General features: G+C 32.8%; 2 protein-coding genes across 2 annotated transcripts; one reads left to right on the top strand and one right to left on the bottom strand.

The window, feature by feature from the left end:
• The first annotated feature begins 603 nt into the window (after positions 1-603).
• Positions 604-13,222, top strand: LOC140044760 (adaptin ear-binding coat-associated protein 2-like). The gene is made up of 8 exons (XM_072089407.1): positions 604-723; positions 4,685-4,785; positions 6,100-6,204; positions 6,774-6,855; positions 8,242-8,365; positions 9,177-9,357; positions 9,926-10,052; positions 10,834-13,222. Exons 1-8 carry the CDS (start codon positions 638-640, stop codon positions 10,874-10,876), a joined length of 849 nt encoding a protein of 282 aa, XP_071945508.1. The 5' UTR covers positions 604-637; the 3' UTR covers positions 10,877-13,222.
• A 106-nt stretch (positions 13,223-13,328) lies between these two features.
• LOC140044759 (uncharacterized) lies at positions 13,329-17,041 on the bottom strand. Its single transcript, XM_072089406.1, has 3 exons — positions 16,690-17,041; positions 15,983-16,184; positions 13,329-14,995 (listed from the first exon to the last, which is right to left on the bottom strand). Exons 1-3 carry the CDS (start codon positions 16,953-16,955, stop codon positions 14,474-14,476), a joined length of 990 nt encoding a protein of 329 aa, XP_071945507.1. The 5' UTR covers positions 16,956-17,041; the 3' UTR covers positions 13,329-14,473.
• Between the last annotated feature and the right edge of the window lie 723 nt (positions 17,042-17,764).

Genomic DNA, 17,764 nt, shown 5'->3' on the forward strand with positions numbered 1-17,764 from the left:
CTAGGCCTGTGTGTTTAAATGCATTATTTTCTATTCTGGTGCATTATAAAAAGCAATACAATCCAGCTTATCCATTTTAAAATGTTTATATTAACTATTGAATATCCCTTGACTAATTCCACAGGACAAAATTACTGAAAGGTCCCGTGAAATTCTCTCTCAAAGTAGGCACTATTACAATCAGGGAAGAGTGAAATTACTGATTAAAATGACAGGTTTCATAACTAATAGGCCTACTGTAATTAGTCAGTTAAAGTGCATTTGTTTTATTTTGTATCTAGTTCGATACATGTTTAATTTGATTTGATCAAAGCAATATTCTTCTTATTCCTGTCGTTATTGTAATGCTTTGATAGTTTATTCTAATCTGTGTGTTGTTTGTCTATTCTTTTTGTGAGATTTGGTTCGATGTGGACTTAGCTATGGAGATCAGTCTTCATCAAATATCATCAAATAATAAGATATTATTGATAATAGTCGGAAAGATCGAATTTTATCGTAGTTTTAACAATATTCATGATGATTTATTTTTTCGGTTGTGCGCCCTCTACATTTGATTGGAGGCAGAGAGAGAGAGAGCAGCAGACGATTCCGTGTTTTTTTTGTGAGTTGTATAAATTTTTTGGTTCTAAAAAAAATGGCTGATTATGAGAGTGTTCTGTGTGTAAAACCAGAAGCATTTGTCTACAAAATTCCACCAAGAGCCACAAATAGAGGTTACAGGTAATATGGCATATTTTTTAAAGAAATAGTATTGCATTTTTTGACATAATAAGTAAAGGCCGGTGCTAGGCTAGGTAGGCTGCGAGTGAAATGTTGACCGAATTACGTGGACCCGTAGTGCAGGTGGGAGGGTATTTATATGGAGGAATTAGTCGCCTAGGCTAGGCTGGATGTTTTTTTTGTTGACAAAGTGAATTAGGTAAGTCTAATTGGCCTATTAACCATACCTAGTTAATGTTTATATGGTTAAGCCTAGTAGGCTAGCTGTGTTTAAAACTAAAAATCAATTTAATTTATATTATTGTTTGTTTTAATACCATTTTCAAGAAATAAAATCTTGTTTACTTGTTTACTGAATTCAGGTCTCCTGCGTATAACCTATAGGTCTAGGCCTAGGGGCCAACCAAGCATAAATGCTTATAGGCCCATCGTGAAAAAAGACATTATCTATACATTACTAATCTTCCTGAAAGTTTGAAGAATATTCCCCTTCTGTCTACGGTACAGGTACTGTAGGTAAATTTAAAGCTATTAATCTGGTTTCATATGGCAAATGTTTAAACTCTAAAAACATGCAAGTAGCACGTTGCTGCACTTTTCTAGAATTCTTTTTTTAATTTGAAGGAGTAAACTATGTTACAGTATTCAAGAGGAGGCCTTATAATTGCCTTCAATATAACTTCACCATCCCTTTTGTCTTTAAAAAATATAACAATCTGTTGATCTAAGCTTTTGGTAACATCAGCAAGATGAGCAACAAAATTCAACTCTGGATCAAAGGTTATTAACAACTGCTCCCTGCTTTGAGTTCAATGTTGTTCATGTAAAATATTGGAAATCAGGATTACGCCTGCCATAATGGATAAATTTACATTTAACTTTGTTAAAAGGCATCCCTGCCATTTTTTCGACCATGCAGACAACGCGTCAATATCAACTTGAAAGTTTATCTTCATCCTAATTTACGATTCTAAAAAGCTTTCTATCATCGGCGCACAATTTAACATCGGAAGAAGTAACCATCAATAAATCATTGATAAAGGCTAAGAAAAGGATAGGCCTGAGAACACATCAGATTTAGAAGAAAGGTGACCATTGCAGTAACTTTTTTGAGATCTTCCAGAAAGATAGGCACTAATCTAGTTCAACAGACCTCCACTGATCCCAAAACTAGCAAATTTGACTAAAAGATGTTGATGGGGCACAGAGTCAAAATCATTAAAAACAAGCACGAATGTGCAATACTCGGGGTACAGCAAAAGAAGCTGTAATGACGTCATAAGACCGGATGTAACGTCACATACACATCAATAACCGCGCTAACAAATACTGCTATACGGTACCATCTTCGAGACGTCATATGGCTGCATCCGGTATGAAATTAAAAAATCCGGCTCTATAGCTTTGAGGACATGTCCCTGTAGTATATTCATGCTAAATTCGAGCTCAATAGGCCTACTACAACGAATAAGGGAGGAGTAGTACTTTATAAATCGCACTTTTTGCTCAATAGTGTCCGGATGGAAGAAGAAGAGGAAAAGATGTCCAAGACTCAGGTACCCCGAGTAATAAAACGAGATATACTCTACCGTATATCATTTTACGTATACAGTAATAGTATATTTCACCATAAAGTTAAAGAAAAATAGGTTTCGCTAGGGCTCGAACCGGGACCTTCTGCGTGATAAGCAGACTTGACAACCACTACACTACGAAACCTCTTACATTAAAAATGTGGGTTACAGAAAGTTTTTTAATCCATTTAAATTACAAATAAATGGTAATAAGCACAAAGCAAAATAAACATGTGTAAAAGTGATAATTACCGATTACACAAAATAAGTATTTAAAAAAATAATAAAAATAAGATATACTCTGTATAATTATCATATTGCGTATACAGTACTTTTCACCATAAAGTTAAAAAAAAAGGTTTCGTCCGGGCTCGAACCAGGTACCTTCTGCGTGTTAAGCAAACGTGATAACCACTACGCCAAGAATCCGCATATAACCATATAACTACATAACGCTGTGGTGTGTGTCACACATTGTGGCTTCTTAATTAAACAAATTAATTAACAAAAAATTAAAAATCCGGCTCTATAGCTTTGAGGACATGTCCCTGTAGTATGTTCATGCCAAATCCCAGCTCAATACTATAACGAATAAGGGAGGAGTAGTACTTTAAAAATCGCGCTTTTTACTCAATAGTGTCCAGATGGAGGAAGAGAAGGAGAAAATGAGTAAGTACTAGACTCGGGTACCCCGAGTAAAAATTGATATGTAGGCCTTCATGCTGTTAGAGAACAGACGTCAACTGCTTTGTGATTGGTCCTCACATGAACGTAAACATCAATAATTGAGGAGATCCGGCCTCCCTCTTGCCCTCGTAAACTTAAAAAAACATCCCTCTAAGAAAATGATACGTAAAGACGATGATGAGTAAAAAATTGTTAAAATCCCACAAAAAAGTATAAAAAACCCTTGGGGCCATAGGCTCATCACTATACCACCAAGCCATCCAGCTCGTCAATCGAATTGGGTTTTACTTTGTATATGGATGAATAAGCTTGGTTCCCACTAGGACAAAATTCAAGAACGTACAGTAAGTGCAATGCAACCGAATTGACCATTGACAAAAGACTTAAATAATCTTGAAAAATAAAGTTACTTTAGGCCTATGCTAGTAATAGTTTGGGCTAATTATCACTGACAATTCTTAGACCACACTACTTCAGCTACTACTACTAGCTAAGGCCTACCTAGTATGTGGTGTACAGTATACTTCGAAGAGGCCGATTTTATGTAAACGCATACTGTGTAAATAAATATTTTTTTTTTTCCATTTTTATTTTTCCACTGATAATTATGACATGACATGAACTAGGCCTACTGCATAGTAACTGCTTTCATAAAAATCCTAATCTTGTAGGTCGTACTGTAGTTGGTAGTACTTCTGGCAAAGCCATTATATAGTCTTAAAATAACATTTGGATTGGTAGCTTTACAGTGCAATTCTCACCCTGATTTTTGTTTATATATGCATAATACAAATACTTGCTGTCAATGTATTGTTACTAGTTAGTACAAACTAAAATTCATAGCTAATTATCCCAGTAGAGGATACAGTGGGCCTACTCTAAAGAAAGAAAGACTTGTGTTGTAAAATTCACATGGTTTAAGTTACAGAACAGGAATATTGTGTTAAAATTGTAAAGTCACTTCCTGAAGTTTGTGGTTGAAGTCTCTAATAAAAGTAATTTGAATTATTGTTCCATATGATGACCTCTAACCTAATGCAATGATCAATTTGTTACAATCACAATTTCTGCTTTCCAACAAACATGATGACAATTTTGCAACATCCATTAATGTATAAATTTTTTTGAAGAAAAACAACATTTTGTTACTAACATGTCTATAATTACAAAAATTGAATAAAATTAACAAATTGATTTAATTATATTACATCAAATAAATAATTCATTTATAAGTATAAATATTATATTAATAAATAAATAATTTCTTTTAAAAAAATCTCATAACATACGCCTTCTCACAAACAATTTCTTTAATATAATACAATCATCTTAACTGTTTTTGATTTTTAATGAATTCATTTATTTTCGGTATTCAGTATCTGTTTAAAATTTCTTCTGTGCCTGTAAATTTTATAAATTAAAAAGTTTTCTTATTTTAATACGTTTATTAGAATTCAATTTACTGTGAAAAAGATAACTGTACAATGATGATGAAGTATACCATGAAGTTCCTCCTTTTTTTGCTTAAATAGTGACAATGTTTTTTTTTTAAATTACATTAAATTAATTTGTTATTGTAGTTACCTTGATTGTTATTACTGTATGATTTTGCAATTGAAATGAATGGTTAAAGAATAATGTGTATTTTAAATATTCTCACCCAGTGTTTTTTCAATAACAAATTCAATGTTGATTTTTAGAGCTGCAGACTGGAAGCTTGATGCGCCTGACTGGACAGGGAGGTTAAAGGTCATTGCAAAAGGAAAATCATGTTTTGTAAGGTTAGAAGACAAAACATCAGGTAACATTGATTTATTTATAATTATTAAATACACATTATTTTGAGAAATCTAATATGCATCTAAAGCCTAAAGTATAGACTATATATCAATCTATTGACAAACAAAAGTGTGATGTGTCCATATATGGCAGTGATATGATGTCATCGTATCCATATATGGGTACATCAAATTTATAGTTTGATAGTGTAGCCAGAGCTTGAAGCCTAGTAGTATACTATCAAACAAGTTTGACATAAAAGTGTGATGTGCCCATATATGGCAGTGATATGATGTCATCGTATCCATATATGGGTACATCAAATTTATAGTTTGATAGTGTAGCCAGAGCTTGAAGCCTAGTAGTATACTATCAAACAAGTTTGACATAAAAGTGTGATGTGTCCATATATGGCAGTGATATGATGTCATCGTATCCATATATGGGTACATCAAATTTATAGTTTGATAGTGTAGCCAGAGCTTTAAGCCTAGTAGTATACTATCAAACAAGTTTGACATAAAAGTGGGATGTGTCCATATATGGCAGTGATATGATGTCATCGTATCCATATATGGGTACATCAAATTTATAGTTTGATAGTGTAGCCAGAGCTTTAAGCCTAGTAGTATACTATCAAACAAGTTTGACATAAAAGTGTGATGTGCCCATATATGGCAGTGATATGATGTCATCGTATCCATATATGGGTACATCAAATTTATAGTTTGATAGTGTAGCCAGAGCTTTAAGCCTAGTAGTATACTATCAAACAAGTTTGACATAAAAGTGTGATGTGTCCATATATGGCAGTGATATGATGTCATCGTATCCATATATGGGTACATCAAATTTATAGTTTGATGGTGTAGCCAGAGCTTTAAGCCTAGTAGTATACTATCAAACAAGTTTGACATAAAAGTGGGATGTGCCCATATATGGCAGTGATATGATGTCATCGTATCCATATATGGGTACATCAAATTTATAGTTTGATGGTGTAGCCAGAGCTTTAAGCCTAGTAGTATACTATCAAACAAGTTTGACATAAAAGTGTGATGTGCCCATATATGGCAGTGATATGATGTCATCGTATCCATATATGGGTACATCAAATTTATAGTTTGATAGTGTAGCCAGAGCTTTAAGCCTAGTAGTATACTATCAAACAAGTTTGACATAAAAGTGGGATGTGTCCAAATATGGTACAGTAGTTGGTATGACATCATCATGTCCTTATATGGGCACATCATATTTTTTGTCACATTAAGTTTGATAGTGTAGACAGAACTTGAAATGATTGAATATGAACATTAATACACTTTTGTTTATTAAGGCGAGCTGTTTGCTGAGTGCCCGGTAGATAGTCATCCTGGTGTGGCTGTTGAAGGCGTTATGGATTCTAGTCGATACTTTGTGCTTAGAATTGAGGATGGCAATGGTAGGTAGTGGTGAATGGTATAAAGCCAAAGATGGGGAGGGGCAAGAAAGAGGCGCGTGTTTGTAGGGACTTTCATGTTTGAGAAAATGTCATATTGGATCAATTTTGCAGCATGGCTTAAGTGTAACAATAGTGATTCTGTAGCAGCTAATATGTTGACAGTCCTTGTAGGTATACTGTCATGATATGAGTGCTTTTCCTTAATAAATGGCATGGTATTTCTAGGCCTAGGTCACCTTAACATGATGCTGAAGTCCTTGTAGGGAATAGGTATACTGTCATGATATAAGTGCTTTTCCTTAATAAATGACATGGTATTTCTAGGCCTAGCTCACCTTAACATGATGCTGAAGACAGCTCTGTTTCTTCTGAAAGGAAAATAGCATTGTAAAATAAACTGTTATTCCTATGTTAATTCTAGATTTAAATATTCTTTTTTGACATTGTAGATACTGTAGATTGATTTACAGATTCATAAATAATAGTTACAAGTAATTTACAAATTCTTATCAAGCGAGTCAATTATTATTTCTTAAGTTAACTTCCAAAATGCATTATTATTTTTGTAGGTAGGAAAGCATTTATTGGTGTTGGGTTTGCAGACAGAGGTGACTCTTTTGATTTTAATGTTGCACTCCAAGATCATTTCAAGTAAGGCATTAATATGCATATACATTTTAGGAATACTCTCTGAAGCTCTCTATCTAAACTTTATGTGACAAAAAAAATGTGAAATGCCCATATATGGACACCTTGACTATCACTACCATATTTGGGCACATCACACTTTTTTTGTCAAACTTGTTTGATAGTGTAGACAGAGCTGAGGCTCTTAATATCAGTCTATAAATTGGATTCTGTGCATTGCTGTATCTTAACACTTTGACTGCCAAACACGAAGATCTTCGTTTTTGGAAACACAACGCTTGACTGCCAAAAACGAAGATCTTCGTTTTTCGCGTTTTTTTACGAAATCCGGTAGATAGGTTAATTATTGGTATATACTATAAATATGAACACTATATTCGGTCCGGACCGTCAACTTTTTACAATTTGAAAGTAACTAATCTGGTTACGAACGACTGTCAAAATGGTACCTGTCGAAATAACAAACACCGCGCATCACAGTAGCGCGTAGAGCAATGGCTTGGCGCATTGTGTATCGGTCGCGCGCTAGCTATGCCGCCGAAGCATTACAAAGGTTTTTGTGGATTGACATGTTTGTTGGTTATCTGAATAAAAAATAATGGAGTCATTTTCAATATGAAGTCTTTAATTTTATTATTGTATGTATACCCTAATTGTTTTGGTGTTTTACTGAAAGTGACCGAGTTTCACGCCACAAACTTGTTTTGAAATGGTATGGTTATTATCATCAGTTTACTATCTCCTAGCTAGCTAGGCCTAAGCTAGTAGTACTAGGCTAGCCTAGCCCTAGTCGTAAAACGGTTCCGGACCAACTTTAGGCCTGGTTAACTAGGCCTGGTGTCTTTACTATGTGGATTTTGGCGAAACATTGATGTAAGATTTATGATTTATAAAATGTAATACATTTTTCGATAGTGATAACTTGTTTTTATAGGCCTATCGGTGCCGTGTAAATAACTTTTTCGTTGTTTGTTGATCTCACCGGGCGATATTTTCATATTGTGATGTCTTGCACAAAATCGCGAATATCTCGACTTTCTTGCGCGAAACTACGAAAAATTCAAAAAGTGGGTTACTTTCATTTTACTATTACGATTTACATATTGCGATTTAAAAATCGTTCTTGGTACCATTGTAAAGCTAAAATCTTTATGATTATTTTAGTCTAAATTATATATAAATCAGATCACATACATGGTTTCAATCAGCTTTAATAAAAACATCGAATTGGGCTAAAAACGCTGGCGGTGGCAGTTTCTAACTGGAAAAACCTCTGGCAGTCAAAGTGTTAATCAACATTATTTTGTTTATTAATTTCACCACAAAAAACTGGTATTCTATTAGATATTTGTGATAATAAAAGATACTATTGTTAATTTTGTTTGATAGATGGATTAAACAAGAGAAGAAGATTGAGGATGAACAAAAACAGGCAGCATTAGACCCAGCACCGAAATTGGATTTAGGGTTTAAAGAAGGACAAACGATCACCATCAATATAGGAGGTGGCGCAGTAAGTTAATCAGCACATTAGTAATAGGTTTTCCTTATAAGGGATGAGATGACATGATCTTTTTAAGCTCTGTCTACACTATAAACTTTATGTGACAAAAAAATGTGATGTGCCCATATATGGACATGATGATGTCACTATCATATTTGGGCACACCACTAGTTTTATAGTGTAGACAGAGCTTTACATTAAGGGTTTCTCCCGCCAGGCTAAAGACTGTTTTGATACGCTCTCCATTTAGCTTAATCTTATCTAGCAGCAACCTAAGAAACTTCTTCTTTTGGCCACTCAATAAATTACAATTATGTGTGCCAAAAAAAGTTGATAAAAAGATATTTACATTAGTGTTTAGGGTGGATAGTAAGTTAAAATTAAGGGCAGAAGACCATAAAATTAGCTTGTGGCTTTGGGTGGAATACCATAAAGGGCCAATTTACACAGAACGGTAATCAGTAAGTGGAAAACTGCATTGCTTGTCCCACATAGATTGTGTATCTATCCTAAGCGGAAACCACTCATCGCGTAGTGTGTAAATGGTCATAAGGAATAAAAACATAGATTATGTCATGTCCTTATATGGGCACATCATTTTTTGTCACATTAAGTTTGATAGTGTAGACAGAACTTGAAATGATTGAATATGAACAAGTTTATGACAAAGAAACCCTTTATGTCTGTGTAAATTGGCCTTTAGGCTTTCCCATCATGTACACTGCACAACTAAATACATTGCCGGGAGTCATTACAAAATGGAAAAGCAATCTCGCATGTTTACCCATAAATTTATATTTTGAATCTTAATATTTTTCAGAACAAAAAATCAGCAGCCAGGCCCAGATCGGGTCCTGGAGGAGCACCTGGTCTCTTGCCACCACCACCTGGGGCCAAGGCTGGTTTTATAGCACCACCACCATCTAGGCCTACAGAACAACCCAGTCAACCAGTACCACAGCAGCAGCAACAGCAACAGTTTAACCAACCAGATTTATTAGGTAGGATCTTCATTTCAAGAGTCTTCATTTTCCATATATATATATATCTATTTTCCATTTTCTATATGCTACTTATATACTGTATATGTACAGTATTTGATCCAAATCATGACATCATTAACATAATTATTTTATATGGAAAAAAATTGCAAGATAGCTTTAATGCATACTGTAGTAAGTATAAAGATAGAAAATTTTGCGCGCATTAATTTTGAAGTGATTAAAATTTGCAAAAGTTTGATGCCGCAAATAATTTTCAGGAAATTTTAACACGAGGGTTGCGCATACGATGATGGACGCTATTTTGTTACTACAATACATAACTATGAAAAAAACGTCCTGTAACATTAAGGTCACGGCCATGATGGATTGACGAGACAGTATTTACTTACTTATTTACTTTATTTACATACATAGCGCTGCGCTCCTGATCTTAATTTATGTAATTATTGTCATGCGTTATGCATGATTTCTGGCTTAACAATTAACATGTTGAGAAAAAAAATAAATACCTGCACTTAATGTGTTTTTTCTCATTGTACATTAAATATATTAAATTGTTTGTTAGGAGGATTTGCATCCGCTTTTTCACAACCAAGTAGACCAAACCCAAACATTGACCTTCTTGGGGGAGTAAGTTCAACGACCCAACAACAGAATTCAGATTGGGGCGACTTCACCAGTGCAAACACTCAGTAAGTATTGTTTAGTTTATTAGTTTATTCTGGTTTATTAAAAACAAAGACATGGCAGTACAAAACTGAATTGCGTCCAGTAACATAAACATAAAAAATATATCAAAAACGAGCAAGATTTACAAAAACATCCAATATAAAAATATATATATATATATATATAAAAAATGCATTAAAAAAAATAAAGAATATACAATTACAAATTTACAAAGATATATATCAAAAACGAGCAAAATTACACAACCATCTAATATAAAAATATATATATATACACATAAATTCATGTGTATTGCATCCATCAAATGATCAATGTTTGTCCAATTTAAAATCCTATTTAAATTGTTTATTGGCACTATATAATTCATTAATCCAAGTACAGTTTACAAATATTTTGTCTTCACCTTCCTATTTTAAATTTTATCAGACATGTATTATATTTGTGATATACTGGCCAATTTACACAGATGAGCAGTGATGGTAATAAAAATATAGAATCTATGTTATTTTTTTATGGACATTTACAAAAAGCTTGAACCGAACAGGCCATTTCTACTGATGCTATGGGATGGTTTTTTCGCTTATCGCTACCACTTGGCTGTGTAAATTTTCCTTATTCATTGGTTATTTGGAGTGACCAAGAAAATGTTTCTTCCATCACAATTTGACAGGCCAGTCATTATTATAATATTTATATTATTATCGATATTAATATGTGACAATAAATTACTTTCCATGTACAAAACCGATCTTATAACTATTTTACCACCATTTCTATAATCAGACCAGCTTCCAATACCAATCAAACAGGATGGGTCCAGTTCTGAACTTGTTTCCTAAGCAACGAAGCGGCAAATATTCCGATGGGGCTAAAACGACCGTAGCCTCAGTAAGTAGATCATTCCATTGTAGATTAAAACTGTAACAGGTCGAAGGTTGAATAAAATGAATATTCATGTCAAAGGTTAAAGGTTACAATCATGGTGATTTGCAAATTTCACTAATGACCTTTGATATTTTTGTATAATCTAATTGACATTGAATGTGGGGTTTCTTTGTAATCCTTTTACTTGATGCTAATGAGAAAGTAGTTCAATTATCTTATGAAGTGATATACAATAAAAATAAATGAAGAGGTTTTTTGCAATAAATGATCATGTTAATACTAGTGAAGTGAACCTCTGCTTAAATCCCCTTTATGTACTAGATATGTTCCTAATGCACATAAAATAATATTATATAAATACTGTATGTAGTTTAAGAAGTTTAAGAAAAAAATATTTTAGCTATCGAATATCCAAGTGCTGAGTGTTTCCAACTAAGTGGATAGAATTACAAATAAAGTACATTAGTAGGCACACTGTGACTTGCCTGGACTGACGGAAAAAGGATGATTTTTAAAATGTACTACAATATAGTATGGTTATAATTATATATCAGAAAATCGCACGACTTTCAGGCCTACTGTATCATGTCACATTCATTTTTAATAAGGCCGTTTACTGTAATAGTGTATTATTGACTGGCGTTGTTTATTTTATCAGGAATTGTATAACTATGGCCAGTTTACCAATATGAATTAAACGAATGTGATTATGATGTGAATGCGCATTGTCAATGGGAAAACTTGCTTTGAAAATAAATTACAAAATAGTCTTCTATGGGAGGGAGTTGGATATTTTTGCTTGTGCTTAATTTTTGCTATTGATTTATTTCCATGCTAATTAAGGACGTGCAAAAATATATGACATTATTCATTTTGTAATATTTTTTCATGCTTCAATGATTATTCATGTTTAGCTTTTCTTTCATTGGTTGAGTTATATACGGTACATTAATTTATATCTTTAAACATCCATGTGCATGTGGTTGAAAAGTGTAAAATCTACAGCGGCACAAGAAATGATCATTGAAATGTCGCTATAACAATTATTTTTTATGATCATTTTAAAAACTGAATTGAACAATGTATGTTTTTTGTTGCTTTAAAATATTTCAAATGTACAATAAGTTTCTGTTAAAACATGTTGGTAGTACTGTTCATTATTTTACAAACAGCAATTTCAATAACACTGTAAATACTTAGTAATTGACCTATCCTACATATTAAACTTCCAGGTTAAAAAAGTAACTACATAACATGCCATCAGATGTGTCTAGGTGGTCCACTTGCTTGTGTATTTTTATGTTTCTTTAAAATAAATAATTCATGTTTAAAGTTGAAACATAGTACAGTAGTAGTACAGTATTTAAAATGGCACTTCTTACCTCTATGTTAAAACTTACTAGTTCCCTATCCTAAGCCAAGAACTGACGCAGCTAAACCACTAGATATTCCAGACTGTTTAATATTTTTACATTTTTTGTGCTTGAATATCTAAATAGTATTATAAAAAAACAGCTTTTTTTCCATTTCCCTGTATTGATGAATAACGTTTGATTTGAATTTTTTTTAATTTATTAAAGAATTTGGATTATGAAATTATTTAAGAGAGTAAATTAGTAATTAAAACTAAAGTTTATGTTTTGATTGATATAATATAAACTATTTTATTAAATTATTACAATGTTATATTAATGAAATTCCTAAATACATTTTTTCCAATAGTCATTGACACATGTAAAAATGAATGAAAGTCAGTTTGATCATTGTATTCTACATTGTCATCATGAATGTTGTAAAGGATTTTGTCATGAGTTCAAAATTCATTATAATATAGATATATTTTATGATATACTGAAATGTAGGTCCTTGTAGGTTGTATATAAACTCATTCCACCTGATATACTGATTTGTGTTATTTATTTGTGTATGATAATCTACTAACCAACCGAAGGTAACCGTATCATGTTGGGAAAATGCTGTTTTCTCAATTGAGAACTCTACAGTTTAAGTCAGAGCAAGGCAATCAATCAACAGGACACTGAGCTCGCCTTGCCAAGATAGGAACTCGTAACAGTCCTTTGATCTTATGTCTGGCTGCAACAAATACAGCAGACACTATGTACATATATTTTTTGCGGCACGGTTAAGGGGCTAGAATGAACAGGTAAACCCTTTGATCTCCGGAGCTCAGTATTCTGTTGCCTTGGTCAGAGTAGCCCTCGACACACCTCAGTTTCACTATGCATAGTGTAGTAGTAATATTATCCGGTGGTGCCTGAAAATAATAACAAATACGGTAAACACAGAAAATAAATGACAACAAAACAACCTGTTGTTTATAGAATTCAAATATTTTATTTTGAAACATAAACACATGAATGCATCATAATCATATCCAGGTTTTATAGGCAAAATATTCTAAATACACTGTATACATACAACTATTTAAAGAATACTTTTAAAACATCACATTTGTATTGCTTGTAATACTGTAGTTTGACAAAAAAAAGTGTGATATGCCCAAATATGGCAGTGATATGACATCATCATGTCCATATATGGGCACATCACATAAAATTTGATAGTGTAAACAGAGCTTAATCCAGAGTGTAATGTAAATGTGTGACGGTGAATACAAATTTAACAGACACACCCCTTCTCGACCTCTTGACAAATATGGTATAAAACCATGTACCGTATAACCCCCATAGAACACAACATTGGGCTAACTTCTGGGGGTGAGACTATACCCGAGAAAAACCGGGTTCAGGAAAAAAAGTAAGCATTTCTTTCTGGCTAGAGAGGCCTACAGCCAGACCAAGTCAATACTGGGACTATACCCGGGGATATGCCAGTTTGTGAAATAAGACTGGGATTATATCCGAAGATATACAGTAATATACAGTTTTGCAATTGAATTCAATAAAGGTGCAGCTTCGTATTTGAATAAATGCTTTAGTGCTGGGAAAAAATCGTTAATTATTTAAAATAGAAATCTTTCAATTTGTGACATTCTAGGACGTTAAATTACGCATTTGTAGGATCGTGTTTCCGCAGCCAAAACTAAATTATTATCGGTTAATTTTTTAAGGAATCAGGTAATTAATTAAACAATAAAGTGCGGATGATCAGTAATTACCAAACAACCAGGTGCCCAATCACAACGAAACAATTTTTCCTTTAGGTAATATGTTAAAAAATATCGCATTCATCCAATAATTCATTAATTATAAATTTTTCTCAAATGGAATTGCTTAAACCCTGTTTATCGGTTAATTATCGGTTAATTTTTAGCTGCGGAAACACGGCCTAAGAAAAGGTTCCAATATGTCCATGATAAATCTAGAGTCAACCAAATTGTGTTGGACAACTTTACAAACATTGCTAAAAAAATTGACAGCTGCCTGGCCAGAAAAAAATACTTTTTCAAACACGATTCTGGTGCAAAATATAACTTATGTGATAAAAACAAATGGTATCTGATGCATCTTATTCAAGTATTAGTACACTGGTTACTGTAGATTCGTAAACTACAAATCTATGTCATGTTGCCTTTTGCTGTTTGCATTGAAACACGATGACTTATATACCGCCCTCGATTTGCAGTAATATACAGCCCAATACAAACGCCTACCATCATAATCATTATAATAAAAAATGTGTACACTGTAACATTAACAAGAATCGGTTCGTCCATTTGCCTTAGGTGGAGCTCTGCTTGGTGGAGGCCTGGATTCAGTTCTAGCGCGTGACGAAAATGACTGGATGCTTCGCTGACGTTACCCATTGCCATATGTATTTCACCGAGTGTGTAGTGTTGCAACCAAACGTTACGATCTGATCCTTTGCACGATTTCAGTTCTAACGACTGTTGCGCTATTGTATACGATGAATTCAGATAGTTAAGGTTGTAAAAGACACGTGCCAAGTTTAAAAGAATATCAGGATTCTGTGGGGAAACATATAGTGCTTTCCTAAAACATTCTATGGCAAATCTCGTATTTCCTTTTATTCTCCAAAAATTACCTACTTGGTTTAAAACTGAAAGAGAATCTGGATTCTGCAAAAAATAAAAACATTAACAAAAAGTGAGACTTTAATTGATAGAGAATGAGAAAAATAAAAAAATAAGCTACATCAAATTGGTGGTCAAAAGTGGGAAATATATAACAATTTTACCATGGTTATGTGCTGTACTATGTTTGTCAAAAGTAAATGATTTAGTGTTTTTCTTTGTTCTTACACGTACAGTAATTTATAATTCATACAGCCAGCAATATCTTCTTATATCATGGAAGAGTGTGTAATAAATATATATATTCCCTACTTAATGTCATAAATAATTTATTGTTGTTAATCGGACCATCATATGTTAAAAGGCTGACTGTTTGTTGTTTTGCCGTTTTACCTACAATATAAACAAAATTTGATGCCAGGGTGGTTCCAAGTTTTCTTAAACAATGCGGGGCTAACATATACGGTAATATTTTTGTTCTTGTAATCTTTTTCTTTCATTTATCATATATATCATTGTTATTTTGCCAATATTGAAATTAATAATAAATGTTCTTGAAATGAAATATAAAAATAGATATTAAGGGCCCAGTTATTGTTATAACTGAATAAATGTGCATGAAGGAATGAATGAATGAAGTAGTTTGTAATTTCACCTGTGGATACTACAGTACATAGATTTTAGTTGACGCAGGCATCCAATCTGAAGCCGATTTTCCTCTAGGCGAATTTGTTCACACGAATCAAAAGCGCCAGCTTATACGCATGCGTATTCATGTTTCTATCTTCCAAATCCATCTCTGCGCATGCGTATAACCTGACACTTTCGATTCATGCGAACAAATTCGCCTAGTTGAAAATAAGCTTTAGAAATGAAGCCTGTTTATAACTTTGTTTGCAGTAACTAATGTATTGGAATCTCATTACAGTACTCTTAACTTGCTGACACCCTAAGCTTCTTAAAAACCTATCCTTGAACTATTATTACTAAAGTAGTTCCATAAAATAAACTAAATTCCAGAAAATAACTAACATTTGTGATTAATTCCCTCAAATTTTTTTCTAAAGTGTTAACATCAATTTCTTCTCCTTCGGTTTTTTTGAAAATCATAGCAACATCTGGCTCGGGACTCGCTACATGGCTATTACGTTTTACTATTCCATCCAGGTGATCAACTTCTGTCGTGTTAGTGTGCGGTGTGCAAAATAAAGGGTCATCAGGTTCCTGAAAAATTCTGAAAAATAGATCAATTTAACAACATTAAATTAAATAAAGGTAAAGGAAATGTGAAATGCTTGAGTAGAAGTAGAACGTTTTTTTTGTTATCATGTTTTACTTCAAAACAGGAAATATACTCTGAATTATATAAAACAATTATCTTTTCCTGTTGCAATAAGACACATATGGACGGGTTGAATATACATTACACTGTAAAACGGTACTAACTACTATATTACCTACTTATACTACAGTACTAGTAAGTAAGTAATTTATATACACTTTAATTCTTATGGCAATCTGTTGGATTTAAAACTTATTTAATATAATTATTATTAAAGTTGGAGATACAAACAAAGTAGTTAAAACTAATTTAATTAATAAATAAATAGTTAATTTATACACTATTATATTTTAGATAATATAATATTTAATAAAAAATTACACAAACAGGAATTTAATTTAGAACATCTGAAATAAAAATAGAAAAGAAACGGCCAAAACAAAAGACACATTATTACTTATTGCGCTCGTGTGTCTCTTCACATGATACACATTCAGCCCGTTCAGTCGCCTCACCAAACCCATATTTCTGGGCCAAGATACTCAAAACGGGGTCCTCACTGTTTACGCTCATCGGGGCTTCGTCAGTCACAGGCTCGACAAGTGCCACACCATCTCGATTTACTAATCTCCAGTGAGTCGCAGATCTTGTATTTGTTGATATTATTGAGGAAGAAAGAATATAAAGAGCTAAGTAAGTAACGCAAGGGAGATCACATCCCATGGTTGATGTTTTTCACAACCTATTTTACACCATAAAACACTGTTTACAAAAAACAACAACTATACTCCAACGAATCAATACTTGAACTATGACCACTGACCTGGAGATAATTACATACCAGGTCATTTTCTATTTCCTTTTATGGATAGACTAGATTGTGAATAGATCTGAATTTATGACAGAAGAACAAATAAGGGAAACAATAGAAATGACCAGGCATTTTCCAAAATAATGTGGATTAATCGTTGGGGGACAATGAATGCAACGTTTAAATTAAAATTGGGGGAAATTACTTAGTCTAGTATTAGAATTTTATAAATTTAATTTTATACCTCCCGTGGTAATAATATTATACTGACTGTATGTAAGCTATCATTTCAATTAAAAAAACAACAAAAAACAAAAAATATGAAGAAAAAAAAGATTAGAATAAATAATCAAAAGAAAAAAAAATGCTTTATAAAAGAATTATATGGATAATAATAAACGTTGGACATCGGAACTTGTATTTAATAAACAAATTTGTTTATTTTAATTTATTTTTGGCAGACATTTGGATTTACAGAAGGATTATACTTGTAAGGTATAAAGAAAAAAATAATAATTTAAAAGTTATTGTTTTGGTGTAAATGCGGGAGGTAAGTGAACACAAAAGTTGATACTGGTCCACGTTGGCTGTATCTGATTGGCTTATGGAGATAAAGCGCCATTATACTCATGCGAAATATAGTTCATTTTATTTGTAAATGTACACTCATGAGTCATATTGTAATATTTTATTATAATACAAAAAAAAATTCGAGTTGCAA

The sequence above is a fragment of the Antedon mediterranea genome, chromosome 3, assembly GCF_964355755.1.
Source record: "Antedon mediterranea chromosome 3, ecAntMedi1.1, whole genome shotgun sequence".
Lineage (NCBI taxonomy): Eukaryota > Metazoa > Echinodermata > Crinoidea > Comatulida > Antedonidae > Antedon > Antedon mediterranea.